The sequence below is a fragment of the Callorhinchus milii genome, unplaced genomic scaffold (genome assembly GCF_018977255.1).
Source record: "Callorhinchus milii isolate IMCB2004 unplaced genomic scaffold, IMCB_Cmil_1.0 Scaffold14, whole genome shotgun sequence".
Lineage (NCBI taxonomy): Eukaryota > Metazoa > Chordata > Chondrichthyes > Chimaeriformes > Callorhinchidae > Callorhinchus > Callorhinchus milii.
The window spans coordinates 12,947,085-12,971,470 of NW_024704755.1; the positions used below are offsets into that span (position 1 = coordinate 12,947,085).

The 24,386-nt window shown below is 45.4% G+C and overlaps 1 protein-coding gene across 1 annotated transcript in view; it reads right to left on the reverse strand.

Moving 5' to 3' along the window:
• Positions 1–24,386, reverse strand: part of fhod1 (formin homology 2 domain containing 1) — an 85,324-nt gene that overhangs the window by 12,512 nt on the left and 48,426 nt on the right. Inside the window, 11 exon segments of the mRNA XM_007907570.2 lie at positions 804–1,717; positions 2,598–2,738; positions 4,537–4,670; positions 6,007–6,048; positions 6,590–6,614; positions 6,617–6,684; positions 8,081–8,179; positions 13,979–14,319; positions 19,743–19,886; positions 21,818–21,912; positions 22,993–23,104. Coding sequence (XP_007905761.2) covers positions 804–1,717; positions 2,598–2,738; positions 4,537–4,670; positions 6,007–6,048; positions 6,590–6,614; positions 6,617–6,684; positions 8,081–8,179; positions 13,979–14,319; positions 19,743–19,886; positions 21,818–21,912; positions 22,993–23,104 — 2,115 coding nt within the window.

A 24,386-nucleotide genomic window follows, 5' to 3' on the forward strand; every position in this document is an offset into this window, starting at 1 on the left:
AGTCTCGGCTCTTGCCAGATATCATTGATGCTAACATCAATTCCACTTTGAATGCCAGCCAGACGTGCACCCAGGAGAGACTCCATTAACTTCAAAGGGAGGGAACGTGTCAGAACGGCCTGGGAGCTACTCTGTGGGGGGAAAAGAAAAACGGGAAATCCCTCTCCAGACCCAGGCAACTCTCGTCTCTCTCCCCAAACCCTTTGTGGGCCTTTCTCCTTCAGATACACAATATCAGCAAAGATGGGAGGGGTGGGGGCGCGGGGGGAGAAATGCAAGGGATAAACGTACATTGAGGCTGGTGCTATTATGGGAAATCCAGCCTGATTCACACTGACATCGGACAGGCCAACATTGGGCTGGATTGAGTTCTGTTTTACTTTGATCACATTCCCTTACACAGAGACTCAAAATACGCCAATGCCATACTTGCATTGGATTGGCATTGCTATTTGACCCTTTCTGAACGATTCCAGTCACAAACAGCCAAATGAGTCACGCTGACGACAATGAGGATTGCTAACTTTTTTTTTAAAAAAAGGAATCCGAGGGCTTCGCACGTAATTCTTCGGGCATCGCTTTTATTTTGGTCAACCGTGGAAACTTATCACCAGGCTTAAGAGCATCCAAACCAAGCTGAAAACTCCATGCATCCCACCTACACGTGGAAATCCCCAGAGATAGATTGTCGGAATAGAATGCGTTCTCTGCTCTCTCCCTGGAGGGATGCATTCCGCTAACCTAATTCCGGAAAGCATTAGGCGTGGGCTTGGCAGGAGCCGAGGCTTGGGCAAAAGGCTTACCTTGGTTGGCAGCTCCTTAGCTCGCGACTCAAACAAATGTTCCAGTTTGCTCGTGTCCACCTTCACTTGATCGAGCGAGGCCCAAACTGTTCCCCGGCCAAACTTGCAGCTCTTGAAGGGGCCCTCGGACTGCTTCAGCTCCTTCCAGAAGAGCTTGACTGTCTTCCTCTTCTTCGGGAAGCCAGACTCGGCTCCTAGCAGGCGAGAGCCATGAGCGGGGGGAGGCGGTGGTGGGGGAGGAGGGGGAGGGGGAACAGGTGGGTCTTTGAAAGGCAGCGGAGGGGGAGGAGGTGGTGGCGGGAGAGGGCAGCCGGGAAGGGGCGGGGGAGGGGGCGGGGGAGGGATCCTGGAGCCGCCAGATGTCGGTGCCGGACTTTGTCCCATCAGCTCGTTGGGTGCGAAAGTGTCGCCGTCCAACACGTCAACGTCCTCCTCCTCGCGCAGGTCAGTGAAGTCCAAGTCTTTGATCTTCAGCACTCGCGGGCTGGTCTCCAGCTGATCCCACATGTACTCGGACTCCTTCTTCAACGGAGTCGCGATGGTAGTCTTCTCCAGGTTCTTCTCGTTGCATTCGGCGTCGATGCTGAACTGCTCTTTCAGAGCCTTCACCGGAGCTTCAGCGAACCTGTTCACGGTGGCCTTCACGCTGCCCGGCACGCTCTCAATGTCGGGCTTCCTGTGGCTCTCCTCTTTTTGAAGGCTGGGCTGTCGATCGAAGCGCTTGATCAGGAGGTCGGTGGACTCGCTCGAGGCCTCTTCAATCAGCTTCTTCTCGCTCGCGCTCTCGGTGGGGTTCTCGTCCTTGCTCATGCTAAAGCTGCTGCTCTTGGAGTACAACATGTCCAACATGAACCTCTTGTCGGTGGAGATGGCAGCGCACTGCTCCACGCTGGACTGGCGAAGTATGCTGCAACCTACAGCCCAACGGAACACAAAGGTCGCTTGAGAAATTCACGAGTTAATGCATCAAAAAAAAGGAGAAGTCCACAAACATACAAGTCAATAAGTCGCACAATCTGCCTGTCAATGTTGCTTTACATTACCACTTACAATAAAAAGATAAAGAGCCGCATTACACTCACACACACACACCATCTACTCTGCTTACTTTGGTGATAAACACACACACACACACACACACACACAACACCTACTCTGCTCACTTTGGTAGTGACCAGGGTTGGGGCAGAGACAGTCCCCTGAGTTCCCGCATGCTACCATCGTCAATTCCACAAGCTGAAATGTTTCTGCTCGTCACAGAGGCTGACTCAGAGTTATTGGAGTCTCTGCCGTCTGCACAGATGTGCAGCTTTCCCAAAGAGAAACTAAATAGGGCAAAATAAAAAGGTTCTCTCTCTCTCTCTCTGCACTTCGCAAAGAGGCTTGACCCTCAGATCTAAACAACTCCCGTACAGTTGTTTTTTATCCCCAAACTGTCAAATTGCTCATAATTTACTGTCCCGAGGCAAGGGAGTAGCAGCTAATTGTGCAATTAGTCTTGAAAGCAATCCAGAACCCTTCCTGATCACATTGATAAGCCTCTGGATACTTTCAGAGGGAAAACAATATTTTCAATGCTTCTTTCTATCAGCCACACACAAAACAGTGGAGGAAAGCTGGCTCTAGAGAGAAAATAAAATAGCCCAAATGGTTTAATCAAACGATTTATGAGTCTTCTCGGTTATATCTCTTACTGTTTATCATACAATAATTCCCCGCCTGTTATTAGCAGATGTTCCTTCATTTTGCTCTTGGGGGAAAGGAACGGATACTCAAAGATCCAATCTTTCTTGCCTGTCTCATTATCGCCCGCCTGTCTGTCTCCCCTCGCTTCCCTCTCCAACGTACTGCCGGCTGAGGAGCTGCTGGAAGCCGAACATGGGTCTTTTTCATTTAAACCTTCATTCTGTTGTTCTTTCTCACTGAGCACCTCAACTGCAAGGAACAAAAGGGGGGAGTAGAACATTGGCCTTTTTGTATCAGCAAGCAATGCCTTACGATACAGTCACGATCCACGTTAATAACAACAGGCACGGAAACACAGCCAACAGCCAGACTCAGACCCAACGCATCAAAGCTTGGCAAGCTCCCAGCGATTCCCACGCTGCAAAGTAAACTCACCGCCATGATTCATTTCACCGATGATTGCAGTGAAAATAGCTGCTAAAGAAGTCAGATTGGCTTGCGCAATTCATCAGTGACTGGAATGGGAAACTTTCAGCCATTCTGCCCCCACTTCTCTGATAGTTCTTTGCACAGTCCCTCCATCTCACTTCCCCTCCCTCTCCAATTCCAAAACCCACCTCGCGACTTACCTTCGGTGATCTTTCCCCCACCCACCAAACACACACACACATATATATATATATATATATGCACACACACACACACACACACACAGGCTCAGGTACCCAGCCAGCTGTGTAAAGTGCTATGAGAGATCCATGCAGCGTGAAAGGTTCTATATAAACGGGAATTGTATTGGACCAAGAGGCAATCAGTGACTGTGGAACCAACTGTCGCAGAGTTGCTACCTTTAGGAGAGGAAGAAAGTGAAAGAAAAAGACCACACAAGTCATATAACAGTCCATAAAGTTTTGTTGGTTGCAGTTTGTTACCTTAAAAAAAAATCCGATGAAGCAGACAAGTCTTGAGCCAGGTTGTGAAAAAGGGAAGCTAAACAACTATATTTTTTTGGTCAGCCGGGTGTCTGATACATGCAGACATCCCATCACCATGTTAACAGTATCCAAACCAAGCTGAGATTTACAATGCATCCCAGCTACACATGGAAATCCCAGAGATAGATTGTTGGAATGGAATACGCACTCTCCCTGGAGGGACCCGTTCTGCTTACCTAATTTCGGAAAGTATTCGGCACAGGTTGGCAAGAACCAAAGCAATGGGACCCCAGAGTATGTGCGTTGGGGCAACTGCTGGAGTCTAACCAGCTAAAACCGCACAGCTTGCCATTGATATCTTTGTCTGGCAAGCTTTCCTGCTGCTTGAAGAATATAAAATTAGGATCGGGGGGGAACATAAATATAAGATAGCAAGCAGAAGATCTAAAAGGGAGTTTAAAAGGACGATTTTGATATTCGTTCACATTCTTCTGCTTTTTAATGCAAAGTTAAACAAAAAGGTTGTATTATGCAGTCCCAAGTGCTGATAGAACATCGCGTTTTCCCTTTGATTTCACTCAAATGATAAGGAATATAGAGGGTCCTATAGCTTCCCCTTCCCTTCACCTCCCCTGCGCGTATCTGGCAGATTCTGAATCAACACTTTGCTCTCTTGGTTTGTAGCAGCAGCAGGTATTATCAGTCCAGTTCTACCTCAGATTATGCATCCGGGTCCCAAGGTGCTACTCAAAACCGGAAGGGAATTCCTCTCCCAGTGTCCTGGCCAACAAAGCTCTGGATAAATTGGTCATTTACAAAATTGGTCACTCAATCCATAACTGTTTTTGGGACATTGCTGTGTGCAATTGGCTGCCATGTTTCGCCCACAAAATATACAGTCAATCCACTTTACGGTATATCCTGTGAAGGGCTTTGAGACGTCTCAATGATGTGATAAGGTGCTGTATCACAAAGGCAAGGATTATTATTATCAGTCGTGAATAAAACGTGATATTTTCAAAAACATTGGCCAGCGTGCCATGAACAAGCATCGGGGAAGGGATTTGTGATCAAACAAATAGTAAATGTAAGAAGGTAAAGGAAGAGTTTACCATTAGTGAGTTTGTCAGCCACCGGGGAGGTGATGATTTCTGGACAGCACTTGGTTTCTGGTGTGAACTGGTGCGTGGCTACATTCGAGTTGACTTCCTTTTGGGTGGCTGCCAGGCTGTTTAGAAAGTGATTCCTGAAAGATCAGGGGCAAATGATTCAGGGTTACATGTCCAGCAAGCACCCAAATCCCAGCACAGCAACTTGGGACACGCTGAGGCAGGAGGGGGTGGAAATTCACCCAGATTATGTTCTACACCAAGCACCAAATCAAACATGCAGTCACAGGAATGGAATCATTGCCCACGTATACGTCCCAGCCCAAAACGATAGCACTGGATATCAGAGTTTGGTATTACCATCATCTCCATCACATCCCAAATACATCAATCATTATTCCCATTATTATTAAATTATTCCCAGCAAACTATGGCATGCAATTGGTCAGTTCCACTGAGAAAAGAACACATCACGGCAGCTTCCAGAAACAAGGCAATTACAAGCAATTACGGGCAAAAAAAAAAGCAAGTTGCAGATAATTCACGTCAGGACCCAGTCACCAGTAAGTACATCATTCCAATGTTCTACTTATTATAGGCCTGCCATTTTTGAAAGCAAGACTTGCTCTACAATTAGCCTGTCAGAAGCAGGCAGTGTCTTAAGTTACCATATCTACCAACAACTACATCACAAACTAGCAAGTCGTCATCGACTGTTTTAATTTGCTAAGTGGGAGCGTCAGTAATTCTTAGTTCTTTTTTAAAACTCTGTAATGATTGTTCGTCTTTAGACGTACATCCATAATAATAATAATAATCATACTTGCATTTGATATTATAATGATATTGCCTGATTTGAAATTGTTGTTATTGCCTTATCATGTTGTCGAAATTTCTCAAAGCCACTTCACAGCGTTTACGTTGAAGTGAAGTGACTGTGTGTTTGTAGGGAAATGAGGACCAGGAGAGCCCCAACAGCCGCTAAGTGAATGATTTGTTTTATCTGGGGCCAGGATTGTTGGCCAGGACACCAGGAGAAATGCTCTCCTCTTTTCAAATACTGCCACGGGACCTTTAACGTCCACCCGAACAGACCGAATTGAACGTCTCATCATCTAACAATGCAGTCTCCCCCAGGAGTGCATTGGAGTCTTAGCCCAGACTGTGAAATTCCTAATGTGGTACTCGAAGCCACAACCTTCTGACTCAAGAGACGAAAGTGCTGCCGACTGAATCGGGGCTGAACCAGCTGTAGCCAGGAGGCAACGACATGATCTCAATCTGAGCGGCCATCAATGAGAATGTTTATTAGCCTATTAACAAACAGAATCTGTTCCAATATCCCTGACATCCACACTTCCAGGCCTGTGACGTGCCTATAATAAAATAGCCCAACCAAATTTCGCTCGTCAGCAGACCAGAAAACAGCACAGATCGACACACGCAACCAAGATCTCCTCTCCACATACTTACTCATATTTTCTCAGAACTGGCTTATCCCTAACAGAGCCTGCCCTGGGGGGGAAAGAGTGGTTTCAGAACAGACACGTTAGATGTTTAATACTCTTTACAGGTACCAAGTCAACTGGAGTGCAGAGGGGTGTGCGGTTTTATAATATCCGATTCACACGCTCGAAGACAAAAGCCTTAATGAAACGTGAAGTGATTGCAATATGGCAACTCGCGACGTTAAAACGTTTTGAAAGCGCTTCGGACGACAGAGTCTGCTATCGTGCAGTGATACTCAGCTTCTCGCTACATCTGCATGCCGGAAAAAAGGAAAACAATTCCCCTGCGGAGGACAGGAGGTGCAAATACCGATGGCCACAGCCGAATGGGCAGCTCACGTGAGGAAGGCTGTGCGTAATGGGAATGTAAGAGCGAGAATACACATAGCACTCTCTCAACACTTGTGCACTGTCGATCGTTGCCTTGGTTTGGCGTCAACCATCTTTATTTCCCATCTTGCCTATACAGCGTGTTGGTGAAAAGATAGGTTAGGAGGACTTGAAACGCTGAAAAAAAATAATTCTGATCCACCGTGGCCTAAACGTACCTGCAGATGTTTCTTTCTCTCTTGCCCGCTTTCTCCTCTGAAGAAATGGCGTCGGGCACATTTGTCTTACTCGCAATGATGGCACGATTTTGGGGCTGCGGGCAGAGAAAAACAAGACAGCTTTCATATACGGGCACGTGTTTCGTTTTATTTTTGCACAGAAGACAGGAATTTTTTACAAGACCGGAACTAAAATGCCTGATGTACACAGCAAAAAAGTCATCGCCTCAGCACCTTTCGAGTAAAAAAAACCCACCCCACGAACGCTAATCCCCCCCATACACACACACACGTATGTATCATTGGAGTAAGCAGACAAAGTAAATTCCTGCTCGACCGTAAGCATCACACCCTGGCTGGTGCTCGCTGAATCACCAACAATCACTGAAACACTAACCAATTGTTTTTTCTTGTACAGAGGAAGCTGCTTATCAAAACAAGTTGTATTCGCATCGATGCACATTGATATAGGATTGATTTTGAATGTTAAAAATGTTACCTTTCCAAAAAAAAAACGACCACTGTAAATTAAACCAGAAGTTAGAGACATATGTTACAGGCAATTGTTTAGGTGGGAATCGGTGGCAAGAAGTCATAAGTCTCAGGGTTAGAATTAGTGGAGAGGTTAGAATTGTCTTCACTCAGACAGCTGTTTTGGGGGGAATCCATTAGAAGTGGTCACTGAGTCTGAGTCAGAGCTTTAATAACAATAATAATAATCCTTGCATTTGATATAGCGCTTTTCATGTCTTCTAGACGTCTCAAAGCGCTTCACAGAATATACTGTAAAGTGAATTGACTGTATATTTGTGGGCAAAATGTGGCAGCCAATTGCACACAGCAATGTCCCACAAACAGTTGTGGACTGAAATTACCAATTCATTATTGTTTTTTTTCTTGAGGGATTATTATCAGGCGTATGGAGTAAGGAAACTTGCCCAAGGTTTCATCCTGCCAGGAATCAAACCCAAAGTGAGTGCTCTAACCACTGAGCTACAGGACTACTTTAGGACATCCTCCTGATGTGAAAGCCCCTGTATAACTGTAAATCTGTATTGTATTCGTACAGCGCCTTTCATGCCAGGAGGATGCCTGAAAGCGCTTCACAGGAATTACTGCAAGGAGCAGTGACTGTGTATTCTGAGGGTAAACACAGCAGCCTGTTTGTGCCCAGGACTGTCCCCTGAACAACTCTAAACAGCATTACAGGATGAGTGCACACAATCAGCAGCAACTGAAACGGTGGAAGACAGGCTAAAGCGATGATTTAATGTTAGATTTATTTTTTCAATTGGTTTCTGGCTGATGGTGTAAAACCTCAGTCGTCTACTCCTCTCCCAAACAGGCTTTCATCCTCTCTTACTTAACAGCAGCGGAAGCATCGATAAATGCTTCCAAATTACCTCTTCGAGCCTGTAACAAGCATGCTGTCAATTTGCTGATTACACAGAATCGAGCTCCGTCATGGCGGAGATTAGTCGTAACACAAACCTGGTGGGGCTTGGGGCACTCTCGTCCGATTCTTGACTAGCGAGGCTTGGCCTCTTCGTGAAAGAAGAGGCTACATAGTTGCTGACGTACAAGGGCTCCCTAGTAAAAAAAAAGGACCAGAGGTGTGAGAAGGAGATCTGCGTTGAGTAATTGGGAAGGGTTGCCCGCCGAACACGTCATGCAATGGAAATGGGTACTAAAACCAGCCACGTAAATCACCGAATAGTTCACTGAAGTGCACAGCAGGCAGAGATCACACGTTTGGAGCCATGCAATAAAAAAAAAGCTGCACTTTGGTGAGCGTGTGGTCAGGGTTCCCTGCCTCGGTCATTCACGCTACCCCACCCCTGGTGTTGAGCACGATAGGGCACGTTTGTAAAGTACTGCGAAGTACACGTAGACAGTAAACTGGTCAAATCGTATACCAGGCACAGAGGACAGGCACGCTTGCGATGAAGGAAACGGTATTTGATACCGGAGGCTGTTTTGAGGAGCACACAGCTGGGGGTTGGCTTCAATGCCTTTGAGGTGTGCAGCAGCTGCGTAAAAGATGATGCCAATCTCCCCTTCATATCCACAATGCCCTTCTGACAAGGTTTCTTGTTACACTGTGTGGCCGTGTACTCCAGCACTCTCGTGGTCTCCTGTGCTGAAGAGCAAGAGCCACGCAGATCCTAGAGTCATGTGAACATGTAATCCATGGAGAATTACCTTCCCTCACCACCAACCCCCCCAGCCCTGCTCTCCAGCCTACAGCCCCCAATATAGAGATGTCTTTACTGTAGCAAGGACATGTATATTTTATTTTATTGTATGACTGTACCTGTTGCCAGTCCGATAAGATTGTTAACTGCACATTCTCCCTAGACAAATGACTGTTGCTGAAGGCAGGAAACTACCCCATCTCCCTTCAGACTTGCCCCACACCCCACCTTTTTTTTAATATAAGTGGGAATCACATACAGCACCATTGGGGGCTGGAGAATCGAGCTGAGAGGATAGAGGAATTGACCGCCCAGAGCAGTGAGTATGTGGAAGGGACGAGGAGACAGTTTGTGTTGGCAAATCAAGAGGGAATTTGTTAGTTAATTGGCAAATATTTAATTGGGAAATGACGGGGGCTCCTTGAATTTGAACAGCCTCCAAAGTGACATCCTTGACAATGGAATATCACATTCTTGCTAACTTCCTGTTGTTTCTGGCAGTAACTGCGTGCATTAGAGGCTCAGGTTTTGATCGAGAAGGAACAGCGGTGGCTTTGTCTTGATGAGGAACATGGGTCAGGTTGCAGCTAATGGGAAACCTAACTAAGTTGGGTACATTGACTTCCACAAGACTTTCAACCAAGTCATGAAACTTCCGCTATGAAAGCCACTGGAAGCCACGGGAATACACGTAAATACATCGATTTGGACAGCTCTTTTCAAAGAGCCAGCACAGACACGATGGGCTGAATGGCCTCCTTCTGTGCTGTATAATTGTATGTATCCCATGCCCCCCTCCCGCTTCCCCCCCCCCCCCCACACCCCCCCACCCACAGCTGCAGACTTGATTTGTCCTCAGTTCACTTGGCCAATAAATAATATTTTGTCAACAAAACGCAAAGCCTGCGGACACATCTGGTCAAATTGGATCAGTGAATGAAAACATTTCTGCTCGCTCAGCGATGTGTGTACCTCTTCAAATCAACAAATCAGGCTTAATACTTGCCAAATAATTCCTGGCTTTCCACCCTCTTCAACACGTAATGTCCGAACCATCACGTAAAACTGCCAGGCAGAGCAGAAGGCAAGGCTGGTGTCTCATTGTAGGATTTGAAACAACCTGTTGAAATGAGTCCAGTGGCTTGCCGAATAACCGTGCCTAATTATCCATTACGGTCATTTACAATCCTCTGTTAAAGCAATAATCTCCGGTATCTGTCCTAAAATAGTCTGTACCTTGGACCTCTTGAGCTGCCTCCTTGGTACACCTGAACCCATTGTTAACAGATTCATAGAATCACACTGAGTGCACAGCACCGAAACAGGCAAGAGTGAATGGGAGATGGGGGGGAAAAAAACAATTACTTGCTTAAATCAGATGACTAGGTGCCTGTTTCCCCAGACATAGGTACACAAACACATTCCGATCTGGGAGGAAATGTTAGCAAATCCTTTCCATGAATCAGCACCGACAAGAACGCGTTACGACTGAAAAAAGCTTTCGCAACTAAAGTCAGAAGCATGTGCATGCCCCAGAGGACGTGAAAGCTATGTATCAAAGTGTCATAGAACTATGTATTTTATACTAACCTTTTGGTGAATCTGCTATTTACTGTACAAGGCAACCATGTGCCTTGTGTAATGCAAATTACTCATTCAATAAATAGGGTCTAGCTGAACTCTCCTTTAAAAACGTCGTTTTCAATCATGTTTATGCTTTAAAATTCAGCCAAATAGGTAAATACCAACAGCCACTATGTGGTTAAACCAAGGCACAGCTGATGACAGAGGCAGCCTTGCTCATTGCTAAATGGAGGTAGAAATCCTTCCCACTCAGCTCCTGTTAACTCCGCAAGTCAAAGACCTAACGGGTATGGGTGGTCCTAGCTGGACAAGTAACAGGAAGCTTGCCAGACAGTGCTCTCAATTGCGGTCTTAGCTGGTTAAATTCCCCCAGTGTCCCAGTCAGCGCACACTCTGAGCCTTGGTTCTTGCCAACCTGCACCTCTCCAGAATTCAGAAAGCAGGGTACATCCCATAGAGAGAGAGAGTACCCATTCCATTCGAGACGCAGGGAAATCAACATACGTAGGTACACAGGTGGAACTCTCAGGCTGGTTTGGATACTCTTAAGCATGGTGATGGGTTTCCATGTGTGTCAGACACCTGGCTGACCAACTAAAGATGGTTAATCCACGTCAGCCCCACAGTGCTGTCGTGTCAAAAGCACGCCATTACACAGCACAATGGAAGGTACACGAAAGAGCATAACGCTTCGTGGAGTTCTTGACGATCGCAACCAAAGCACGAGCGGAGTAATAGCTGGATTGTTCAATATGTGCCAGGGGTGGTTTCAGGAGACGCACAAGGCATCCTGCTTTCACGTTTCATCACATTCCTTGATTTCCCCCTTTTCTTATCTATTCCAGGAGGTTTGCGACGGAAAATATGTGTGGTATGTGCGCTGGAAAACAGCTCAAACATTCCTCCTCTTCACCAGTTCACACACATAACAAGCGTCTTGATTTTAACTTCATTCGGGCTGCAAGAAATCATGTGCATTTTACAGGGAAGAGGCCAAAAGAAAACTAGCACGGTGTAGCCCACAAACCCAGTTTGCTAAACGTTCTGATAAATAATAATCCATGCACTTGATTTTGCGCCTTATCACATCATTGAGAATGTCTCAAAGTGCTTCACAGAATATATTGTAAAGTGGATTGACTGTGTAAGCAGTGAACCACAAACAGATGTGGATTGAGTGACCAAATCATTGTTTGAGGGATGCTGACCCCTAGAAAGCGATCCACCAATCTACTAACCACTGGGTTCCTACTTACTGCTAGGACGTGTGGAGTAAGGAAACTTGTATAAGGTTTCGCTCTGCCCGGGAATCGAACCCAGGCCCTCTCGCTTGCGAGGCGAGCTGCTAACCATTACGTTACAGGGCTCCATAACAATGAATACCGTGGCAGCTGGACAGTGTTCAGTGCTACCTCGGGGTATGTCATCACCAGAATTTAATGTCTCATCCAAAGGACCGAATCTATGAGAATGCAGTGCTCCTTCAGCCCTACCCTGGACCGTAATAATAGTCCTTACATTTGACATCAAAAGAACTTAAAGCGTTTCACAGGATTTTCTGTAAGATGTCGTGACTATTTTGTAAGCGAACACAGCAATCAATCTGCACGCAGCAATTGCCCACATGAAGCGAATGACCGATTTGATCTGGGGGATTGTCGGCCAGGACATCGGGAGAGAGAAACTCTCTTCTCTTTTTGAATAGTGCAGTTAGATCTAAACAGTGTCCACCCGAACAGGTAGATGGGGGCTCAGTTTAACGTCTCATCCGAAGTACAACACCTCCAATAATGCAGCCCACCTCCAACACTGCACTGGAGAGTCAGCCAAGATTGAGCTCGAAGTCGCAATATGGGGCTTAAATGTAACACTTATTTATTAATTAGACACAAATGGACTGTGAGGAGGAGGCACAACCTATCATTGCCATTGACAGTGACCTTTGTCCAGCTCCTTAAAGTGGCTTGAGATGCTTCTTTTCCAGCGTGAAGGGTGTTATGTAAAGGCAAGTTGTTGTTTAACTACAGATGCCATGGCATACCATTCACCATGCCTCATCTTGGCATCTTCATCAGCCTCCTTGTGCTTATTTATTCTAAGTAGTCAACCATTACTCATCACCTCCTGCATCTCGAGTGTTTGGTAATATTTGTTTTACAGCAATGACAAAAGCAGCATTCCACTTGAAAAACTCAGTGAAATGAAAGTGGTTATTTCGACCAAGGTTTAAAGTGAGTTCCGGCCTCTTACAGCTGCGTTGTGAGGTAAGCATTGGAAAAGATAATTTGCAGTCAGGGCAATCATAATTATCAGCTTCATCATGCCACAAAGGGTAAGACGTCAATGAGAAAAGAATGTCACGCTTGAGAAATAATAACAAAAATCCTTGTATTTGATATAGCGCTTTAAACAAGTTGTTTGTGGGACGCTGCTGTGCGTTGCTGCATTTTGCCCACGAAACACAGTCAATTCACTTTACAGTACATGCTGCGAAGCGCTTTGAGACGACTCAAAGATGCGATGAGGCGCTATATCAAATGCAAGGATTATTATTAATGAACCGCACCAGGAACTCTCTAGACAGAACCATTAGTCGACCATTACGCCAGAGATTCAATGGCATGACAGTGGGGAGTGTAAGGTTGCAGTTATGTATCGATTTAAAAAGTTTGCTACAGTAAAGATGGTTAAGGAGATATAAAAGGATGGAGATAAGTGAGGAACTTTCTATCCTCACTCAGAGATCGGAATCAGTCTAGTTTGAAGGCGTTAACAGACTTGAGATTTGTAGAAAAATTAATCTCTATGGTTTAATCTACAGCTCTCATGAACCCAGTCTGTAATCAGATTGAGAAACTGCTTCACCTGCACTGCTCACAGGCTAAGCCAAGAACATGGGACCATATCTCAACCTTCAGAAGAAAGGTGGGGTAAGAAAAATGAGGGGGGAAATCTTGTACAATTATTATATCTAGGATAGCACATCTGTCATGGTGCACAGAATCTCCAGGCTGGCTGGTAAATGCCATGCACCAATACCAAGTTGATGCCCAGCATGCTGTACCATTAGGGGTTATCTGACAATATTGCTAATGATCAAACTACACAGTCAATTCACTTTACAGTATATCCTTTGTGATGTCTCACTGACGTGATCAGGCGCTATATCAGATGCAAGGATTATTATTATTATTATTAGAAATGCAGCTCAACACCCTGTTTGACAGTGTGTTGTGTGAGCATTGATGAGGTGCGTCGAGAGTGGTTTTGAATACCAGGTAGGTAAGCAAAGACCAGTTTTAATCCAATAACCGTGACTTCATTCTGCTCAATCCTAAAGTCACAGCCAGCATGGGGTGCAAAAAGATCATATGCCCACACAAGTCGATAGATCCATCCCAACAAGCCAGTTTCTTTTAGACACATCTTCAATTGCAACATAGAGGTTGTGGCGCATGCAGTTTGCAACATTAAATCTCACCACAGCGAAAGGCAAAGCAATGGAATGAACTCCACTCCACACAAAGGCATATTTCAAAAATATTAGATGTTCCAAAGTGTCGAACAATTTAGTCAATCGTGCAGGAATGAATGCCATACAGGAACTTACTGCTTTGAAGATGACATGGTTTCCATTGTGGTTGAAGGTGGCAAACTGGGGGCATTGATCGTGATTACAGGATTAGCTGACGTTGTTTCAGGACGATCAGGCTCTGCTGTTTGGGGAGAATTCAGTTTGGGATCCTTAGTGATACTCAGAATGGTTCTTTCTGGGGCTGGACTGAGGAAATGTCCTGGGCTAGTGGCTCTTATAATATCCAGCGCCTCAGCCGTGTTAAGACCTGACGAGCGCCTGTTTTTCCGTCCTTCGTCCACGTTCGGACCCAGTTTCCTCCTGCGCACGGTTGACATCTGTCCGTCATCATCGCCGTCTTCGTGCCTCAGTGCGTTCTGGATCGAGAAAAACCCACAATTAGAACTGCAGAACATCTGGAGAACATCTGGGATTCACATCTCCTTGGGATTAAAAAAAAAGCCTTTGAATCACATAAACCTTTGCACACACAGGGCCAGAAGATGTCAGAGGCTCTCCACTACACGCCCTGAATGAATGGAACAAGAACAACAGAACGCAAAGTCAGAGAAGCACAAAACCCATGAGCTGCCTGGATTACCCTTAGGAAGGGATTCACAGGGACTCGGGTGGTGTACAAACACCGCCATGGACTAGTTGCTCATCAAACACTCTGAGATGCCGTCCGGCGTGAAGGGCGTTATGTAAATGCCAGTGTTTTTTTGTGGTTGGGCCAAAAGGCTGTAAAGTTCTCCGAAAATGTCATCACGACAGTAAAAGGGCGTTTGAAGTATGAAAGAGGCAATCCAGAGGCTATTGGGGTTTGGTCACTCAGCCCGACTGTTTGTAGGACATTGCTGTGCGTAATTGGCTGCCGTGTTTCGCCCACAAAATACAGTCAATCCACTTCAGTATATTCTGTGAAGTGCTTTGAGACATCTCAACGACGTGATAAGGCGCGATATCAAATCAAAGGAATATTATTACTATTATTGTGTTGGTGCTGGTTCCAGCTTTCCTACAGCTTTGAAAACGCTGGCAAACTTGAATGTTTTGAAATACAGTGAGTCTGACCTCATACTTTCAGTGACAGTATTCATTTAGTGTTCTGCACATCATTCCACAGAAATCTAATAATAGCTTGAATGCCATAAAGTTATGCCATATAAGGATGACCAAAAAAGAATAAAAAATCAAGCATTGCTAAACGATTGTACGATCAAAAGACTTCAAAAACATGTTGTGTTACACCAGCTGACAGGCTTCTTATTTCTCAAAATCATGAACAACATCATCAGCTTTAAAGAGTATCAGTCGATTTCTGCTGGTGTTATAACTCAGTGTTTATATATGGCAATCAATCTCCTGGATAAAATTGGTCACTCGTGGAATATTGCTATGTGCAAATGCGCTGCCGAGTTTGCCAACAAAATACACTGATAGTAAAAATTGTGTGAAGCTCCTTGAGTTGATTAGTGATGTGATAAGTCGTTATATCAAATGCATGGATTGTTATTATTATTATAATATATGACAATGAGCAATGATAGCAAAAGCAATGCAGTACTTAGGTAAACAGTGAGGAATAAGTCAGAATAAGGCAGTAAATTTGCACACAGCAATGTCCCACAAACAGCCAGTGAGTGAGTGGCCAGGACACTGGGAGAAATTCCTTTCTCTATAGCAATGCCACAGGATCTTTACCGTCCACCTGAACAGGCAGGTGGGACCTCAGTATAAAGTCTTATCTGAAGGACATCAGCCCCCAAAACACACACGCAGCACTGTATTGGAGTGTCAGCCTGGACGATGTGAGTTCAAAGTCCTAATGTGGGGCTTGAACGCATAACCTTCTGACTCAGAAGGTAGCAAGAGTGCTACCAACTGAGCCAGGCTGGCACAAGACACGGTGAACCTCAATCTGTAGATAAAATGGAGAAGAAACCATATGAATTGGCAATGGTTTCTAGAAATTTAAAGCTTTACTCCTCTCCCCCACCACCCCTTTAAACATGCCATTGATTCTTTTAAGGATAAAAAGAAAATCTGGCAGCACTGGAAATCTTAAAATAAACCCAGAAAATGTTGGGAATGCACGGCAGACCAGCCAGCACGTGAAACAAAAAGATAGATTAACGTTCTGGCTATGATCTCTGAACAGAGGTGCACAAATGCTTAACCTTAACCCTCTGCCTCCTTACGATGCTCGTGATTTACTGCAGAACTTAATGCTGCTTTTTCTGAGTTTTTCTTGGAGAGTAAAGCTCACTCTGTAATAGGCCACGGTCACTCCCTAAGGATAATAATCCTTGCGTTTGATATAGCGCCTTATCACGTCATTGAGATATCTCAAAACGCTTTACAGAATATATTGTAAAGTCAATTGACTGTATTTTGTGGGAGAAAATGTGGCAGCCAATTGTGCACAGCAGTGCCCTACAAGCGGTCGTGGATTCAGTGACCAAATTCTTTTTAGGGGAGGGATTATTACCCCTGGAAAATAACCCGCCAATCAACGGGTTTACTATGTACTGCTAGGTAAACAGAAACGTGTGGAGTACGGAAACTTGCCTAAAGTTTCGCTCCGCCGGGCAATCAAACCCGAGTCCTCTCGCTAAACTGTACGCTAGGATTCACTATAAAGTGGAGTGAATGTGTGGAGAAAACGGAAGCCAATTTGCATCCAGCAACATCGCACAAACAACCATAAAGTGAAATGACCCGGGTTATTTGTGGGATCGTTGGCCGGGGCACAGGGAGAGAAACACACGTAGATAAGTCAACACGGATAGATGGCTGGATTGAAACTTGCATCAAATTCCCTAAGCAAATCCAGACAAATGCAGCCACCTTCCAGCCAAATGAATCAATGGCACCAAAGATTTTAGCATTCTGTTTGCAGAGGAATCTTCTCTGAAGTAAGGAATGATCAAAATTCCTTTTAATTTGGCAGGTTTTTGTAAACTGAGGTTCTTTGCTGTGATTTTTGTACATTTATATATAGCAGAATAGACACGATGGTGTTCCTTCTGTGCTATAAACGCTCACGGTTCTACGCAACTCCCCCATATTTCACACTTCCAGTGACAGTAACTCACACAGAAACTTGCCAGATTTGCTCCACAACTTAAACGTTTCCAGTCAAGGAATCTCATCTACTGGCCTTTAAATGACCATCAGGCAAGAATAAGAGCCCTGGAGGAGGTGCAATGAATAAGGTCTAAATGGACTTTATTGGTTGTAAAACGAGAAACAGATTAATCACTTCCTGAACAAAATCTTGGACCGAAATTGCATTATTGCACATGTTGCAATGTGGAGTGCAAGTCTGGGACTTGGCTTTGCTCCCCATGGGATTAGACCATCAGTAAAAGTTGCCAAACTCCACATCGCTTTTATGTTCAAAAAAGTTTGATTCAAAGTTTTCTAATAAGGTTTTTGTCTGTTGAACCAGGAGGAGGCCATTCAGCCCCTCGAGCCTGTTCCGCCATTTTATTAGATTGTGGCTGATCTGCACCTCAACTCCAATTACCCACCTTTGCCTCATAGCCCTCGATACCCTTTCCTAACAAAAATACATTCCACCTCAGTCATAAAAATTTGAATGAATCCAGCATCCAGAGTCTTTTGGGGGAGAGAGTTCCAGATTTCCACCACTCTGTGATTTTGGGGAGGGGTTGGGGAGCTCAGGTGCGATCCCCTGGTCCTCTCCTCATCTCCGCTGTGTTGCTATGGTGGGGGGTGAGCAGCTACATCAATCAGCCTCAAGCCACTATCTCACTCTGGCTCAGAGGTGATGTTCCTGCATTAAGTCCCACCTGGTCTGGGAGAGCAGAGATGCTGAGGAGGTGATTGCCTCAAGACTCCCTAAATAATAAATAAGATTTGCCTTTAGAATCACGCCTATAACATAGAAACATCTCAAAGCACTTCCCAGTCATCGACTGTAAAACCCTGATGCCTGTTTTATGTAGGTTAACTTGGAGTCCAATCTGCACCCAGCAATGTCCCCCAAACAGCCATGAAGTGAGTGACCAATTTTGTTTAGGGTTGTCGGCCAGGACTCTGTTCCCTTCTCAAGAGAATGTCCACCTGAACAGGCAGAGAGACCTCGGTTTAAAGTCTCATCTGAAGGACTGCAACCCTGGCAATGTACCATACCCCCCACCCCCAACACTTCACTGAAGGGTTTGCTTGGACTCTGAGCTCCAATGATGGGACCTACAACCTCCACAACAGACCGACTTTTCCACAAAAATCAATGGAACCGTGTGTAAAACAGATTAGTAACCAGGCTGACCGGTAATAAAAGCTACGAGTGGGGGAGTGTGCCACTCTGATCGAGATCAGCTCTCCTGAAACTTTTACCATGTGTTCTCAAAGCTTAGCTACAGACACCCCCTCCCCGGAAAACCATAAACTTACATGTCTAGGTTTTAGGTTGATTAATTCAGTTCTCTATTTGATCTTTTTTGGGGGGAAAAAAAGGGCAATAAAAGGTTTAGGGTTGCTTCATGCCATATCCAAACTTCACTTCACCTTATTGAACATCAATTGTATTAACTCCAGATTCTTACTTAGAGACCTGAGTTCGATTCCCGGCAGTGCAAAACGTTGGGCAAGTTTCCTTCCTCCGCACGTCTGATAATAATCCCTCAAGATAAAAAAAATAAACTGGTCACTTCAATCCACGATTGTTTGTGGGACACTACTGTGGGTAATTGGCAGCCGCATTTCGCCCACAAATATACAGTTAATTCACTTTGCAGCATATTCTGTTGAAGCGCTTTGAGACGTCTAGAAGACGTGAAAAGCGCTATATCAAATGCAAGGATTATTATTACTTGCTGCAGCGATGACTTGGGTTGACGTTGTGTATCAGAGCACCCATCCAGATCCTGTTTGTGCCTTCATGCAGCTTTTAATTTTGATTTTGTGTCAGAGGGAGCTCCTACAAATCAACGCAACATCATTCTGGATTCTTACTTAAGGAATTCAATGTATCAGTCGGTAGCACTCTCGCCTACGAGTCAGAAGGTTCAAGCCCCAGGTCAGGACGTTGATGTCACAGCTCTAGGCTGTCGCTGGGAGAAGTGCGGCAATGTTGGAACTGCCGTCCTTCAGTTAAGACGCTAAAATGAGGATCCACCGCTCTGGCAAGCGGACATCAAACATCTCGTAGCATTGCTCAGAGAGAGAAAGGAAGTTTCTCCCATTGTCCTGGGCAAAAGTCCTCTTCACAGCTGTTTTTTGGGCATTACTGTGCACAAGAAGGCTGCTGCTCCTTTTCCCTCCGAATACACAGTCACCGACCACACTGAACAGCACAACAACAGCAACTTGCATTTATGTAGCGCCCCTTGCGCAGAGCGGTAAATCAGGTGACGCATTCTGACACGTCGTCCTAACGTGAAAGATATTAAAGCAAATGCAAGTGCTTTTTAACATGTAAATCCCTGCATTTTAGACCATTTAAAAATGCTCAGCTAACATGCTCAATTTTGAAAGCAAGTACGACCAAATAATGATGCTACATACCTGGATAGCAGATGGGACCTCAGTTTAACGTCTCATCCAAAGAGACGGCACATCCAACAATGCAACCCTCACCCCCCCAACCCCAGGTTTGCATTGGAGCGTCATCTCAGCCCAAGGAATTTCAAGTCCCTGCTGGAACCCACGACCTTCTGACTCGGGAGGCAAGAGCGCTACCACAGCACCTGGGCACTGACACACAGTTGGGGAGATGGTTGGCTGGGATAAAGCCAACATCGGAATCAGGTGGAGCAAATAAACTGACCTCATAAATGGTGAATTGCTGCTTCAGGTCTGGGTCGATCACTTTGTTCTTCATGTGCCGCTGGATGAGGGTTTCCATCTCCAGTTTCTCGAGGCAGTCAGTAACATCGTAGAACGAGTCCTGATCTGGAAGAGCTCCTAGGGTCTGGCGAAAGAGGCAATGCGGAGGTTTGTGCAAAGGGCAGAATCTCACCATCCTATCATCCTTATGGTTGCGGCAGCGCTTTTCGCCTTGGGAGGGCGTCTCAAAGCGCTTCACAGTAAAGTGACTGCGTGTTGTCGATCTTAAAGGTGAGAAATTATAATAATAATCCTCAAATTCGATATCACTCCATTATCACATCGGTGAGACGTCCCAAAGCGCTTCACAGGAACATACTGTGAAGCGTAGTGACGGTGTATTTGTAAGCGGACTGGACAGCCAATTTGCACACATCAATGCCCAACAAACAGCCATGAAGCAATTTATTTTGGGAGGGAAGGGGGGAGAGAGAGAAGGGTATTGTTGGCCAGGTCATTGGGAGAAACTCCTTTCCTTTTTCAAATAGTGCAATAGGAACCAGAAGCAATAGAAGTCACAGGAAATATTTTCCAGGTGGACGGGGAGAAAGAGATTCAAGACTTTGACTGCTTCGTTTACTGTGAAGAGAAAAGATTAGTTGTTGCCTTGCTTTGGCCCCGGATGCCAGAAAGATTAGGAACGGGATTCCAAGCAGCCTGTAGCACAAATAAATCAAAAAACGCAAGCGCTTTTATCTGAAAGCAAAGAACCCATCGAAACTGGAACCAATTACTCCTGAGCTGTTCTGCAGGTACAGTGGATGCCACATAACAGGCCATGTTTAACGGCGTAAAATGCACCAAGGGAATTAAGGGCGAAAGATTTGATTTATAGCGGCTCTAAATTCGCAAGGAGGGACTGGAAAGAATCAAGAGGGGCTTGGTCCAATGGTAAGGTGCTGAAATGAAGACACGAGATCAAAGACTGGAGTACAAAGGTGGAACGCACGAGCCAAAGGCAGAAACTGAACTAAGCCAGAACATCCGATAGGAAATGGTAACGCATATAAAATTCAGGTGCAACTTTGGTTTCATTTCCGTTCGAAGAAAGCAGTTTCTCGGGCATGTAAAGTACCAACAATATGCACATTCCAGGCCAAGTAGCTGCCTTCTCCATTACACAGGCATTTGTGTTGCACCATTGATTTATTTATTGTACACACTGTAGAACAGCAACACCTAAAAGGCAGCAACTGATCTTTTCTTCTCAACAACAAACAAGGTAGTCAAAACCTCTCAGATTTCTCTCCCTCGCTCTACTCCCTCCCTCCCTTCCTCCCATGTACCCAGTAAAAGATATCCCGTGACTTTTATTGCTTGCTCTCATTCACACACTGGTGTCTATTTAATGGCAATGGCTGGTTATTGTTGAGCTGTAAAGCTCTAGGCATCAGCTTTGAACTGATATGGTTCCAGGCTGACGCACTATTGCAATGCTGGGGGTGGGGGGGGGTGGGAGCGCTGCATTGTTGGGAGTTGCTGTCCTTCAGGTGGGACATTAAATCGCGGTCCTGCCTGCCTGCCGAGTCCCGGCTTGGCGTCAAAAATAAAACAATAAAAATAAAACGATTAAAAAATGGCCCTGACCCTGGACGCTCTGGAAGTGCTAAGAACAAGAGTAAATCTCGAGCCAGGTGGAATTTCACCTCCTTAGTGACTAACCTTTCCTTTGCATTAGCTGGCCACAAACACAGCCATAAATTACAGGGGGAAAGGGTCAGGCGGGTGCACTGACCAACATGACTCATTTCCTCCTCTAACATTTTGTGTCTGGTTCACATTCATTGTTGGCAAAGTACGTTTGAAGCTTATTGTGAAGCAAAGCTTGGCTGGAACGCATGCAAGTCTGAGCCTTTCGGAACAGCCTCGCTCACAGTGCGTCCTGTCGACAGCGCAGCTCACGAGCAGGGTGTCCACGCGAGTAACAGTTCAGCAACACATCCTCCATTAGGGGCTCGTTGAATTTCTACAGGAACAAGGCTGTGAACGGGTTAACTGACGCAGAGCAGTCTTTACCTTGTTAATGAGGGTCATAGCAAACACCAGAAGCTCCAGGTCAGCTCCATTCTTCTCTTGGAGAATTTCAATCAAATTCGTCCACGGTTTTATGTCTGAAAACAAACAAAGCAAAGATTTAAGTTACCGGCTTAGATCAAAATAAAATGCAAGGGAGGGAGAAGAGTCACCTTTTTAAACATGATATGGAGCACAATGGGGGGGGAATACAAGGCTGGTGATGTATTCATCATCACATTCATCACATTGAATATCCCAGAGATACACTTCTTCCCCCCCCCTCCCACCCTCCTTCCGTGCTCACACGGACACAGGTGGACAGACACACGCGCACAGACACGCGCATGCACACAGGTGCAGACACGGACACAGACACACACACAGGCACGCACACGAACACAGGCGACCACACGAACACAGGCGACCACAGACACACAAACACAGACACAGAGTATTCTCGGTGAGGTTGTCCATGAAGTTAGCTCTGCAGCAATTGACTTCCTCATCGCTCAAGGCGGTCGCCTAATGGTAAATACGGACACAAGTATTGGCGATAATTGTCTGCCATATAGAGTTCTGGCAATCCACCGTCACAACTTCACCACCAGCTCCATGGAGGGAGGGAGGGAGAACAGGACAGGGGAAGCAACCACTTCAGCTTTTTACATCAAAGAGCAACCTCCAGGTCAAGCAGCTGTTACCATCCTCCGCTGCATTGTTTCATACCGGCTTCTCTTTCTTTTACAGACAGTTGCGCACAGCAATGTCCCACAAACAGCCATGCAGTGAGTGACCAATTTTATTTGGGGCCTTAGACTATGTGATTCCAGGTCCCAACATGGGGCTTGAACCCACAATCTTCTTAATCGGAGGCGAGAGTGCTGCTACTGAACCAGGCTGAGCCTCGTTCTGCAGACCGTTCTACAAATCCGTTGAAATCTAAAGTGCAGAGCAGCGTAAGCAAATCACACTTCTTCACACCGACCTCTAAATGCAACTTAAAACATGTTCTAAAGAATTCGCGTATACACACACGGAAGAAAAAAATCATTTAAATTTATCTGATGCTTATCTTAGTTTTGATGTGCACAAGTTTCTGCCTTTGATGTGCTGCCTTGAACATCATACTCGAGACGTGCACCAAATGCGAATCCATCAGACAAGGACTTACTCACCTCTTTTCTCATCCACAGCATTGACAGCCTGGATCAGGAGGGCTGCATTGCTCTCAGTGTACTCCACAAACACCAGCAGCAGCTTCAGTGCAGTCTTCACCACCAAACGGTACTGAGACAGAGACAGACAGCGCACTGTGAGCAGGGACGCGGGAAATCACAGCTAATAGCCAGAGAGACGAGGCAATGGAACTAACTGCTTTAGTTGAACGCTCTGAGCTTGCCAAGAGATGGCACTGTTGAGCAACAAAACCATCTTCCCCCGTCCCACCGATTGCTAAGTTAATATTCTGTTTAGTTTTTCTTTACTTCTCTGGGTATTGTATTATATTCTTCATGTGTTTGTAATGCAACACTGCTCTGAAATAAGTGGCTTCGTTTTAATGTTACCATCCAATCCATCAAGTCCCTCAAGGCAGTCCTGCCTTCCTCCACCCTACTCGGCAAACTGGTAATCGTTAATTACCCTCCAAGGAAAACCTTGCTGGTCTCTGACCTTTACATTTGATATAGCCCCATGCACGGCAAGGGGATGACTCAAAGCGCTTCATAGGATTTACGGTAAAGTAGAGCAACAGTGCATTTTGTGGGCAGCGAATTACCAATTTTATTTGGGGGATTGTTGGCCAAGGACACCAGGAGAGAGAAACTCGCTTCAAGGCAGTACCTCACCATTGATTGATTCCACACATCTTAAAAAGGCCCAATAATTAATGGCATGTGGCACACCTGCCTTTCATTAAAGCCTCAAACAGGTGCTCTGAAGTCAGCATGTTGTAGAAACATCTACATATATATTAAATAAAAGACACTCGTACATACAGTTAAAATGATAAAACTGCTTCCTGTCCAACTGCACAGAGTTACTCTCGTCCCCAGGGGCTCTGTACACCTGTATCTGAAAGTTATCTCTTTGAATGAACTGATGCCAATATATATTTCAGTATATATTGTATATAAAAATGACAGAGACATCACTCTGGGTCTCGGCAAAGTGGAAACAGCTGGTCTGTGTTTCACTTCCACTTGTTGGCATAAGCTGTGCAGTTTGTAAGGTACGGTTACTTTTAGTTTCCTGACGATTTTCTTCTGATCACGGTTTCTCTTGCCTTTCTAAAGCTTGATGAGGTTAAATTATGATTGGCTAAATCTAGATGTGGGTTTTGCAGAAGAACATGGCAGCCAAATCTTACGGCAACATCCCACGAACAGCCGTGAAGAAAACAACCAATTTTGTGGGTGGGGGGGATTTAAGGTACCCCTTCAAAGACAAACCACAGTTGAGAAGAAATAGAGATACCTTCCACATGGAAGATGAAACCATCGCAGCAAAAGCGTTATTCAGTAGCCTCAGCATTCGGTCAGCTCTCTCAGAACAGTTAAGCCATTGGTAA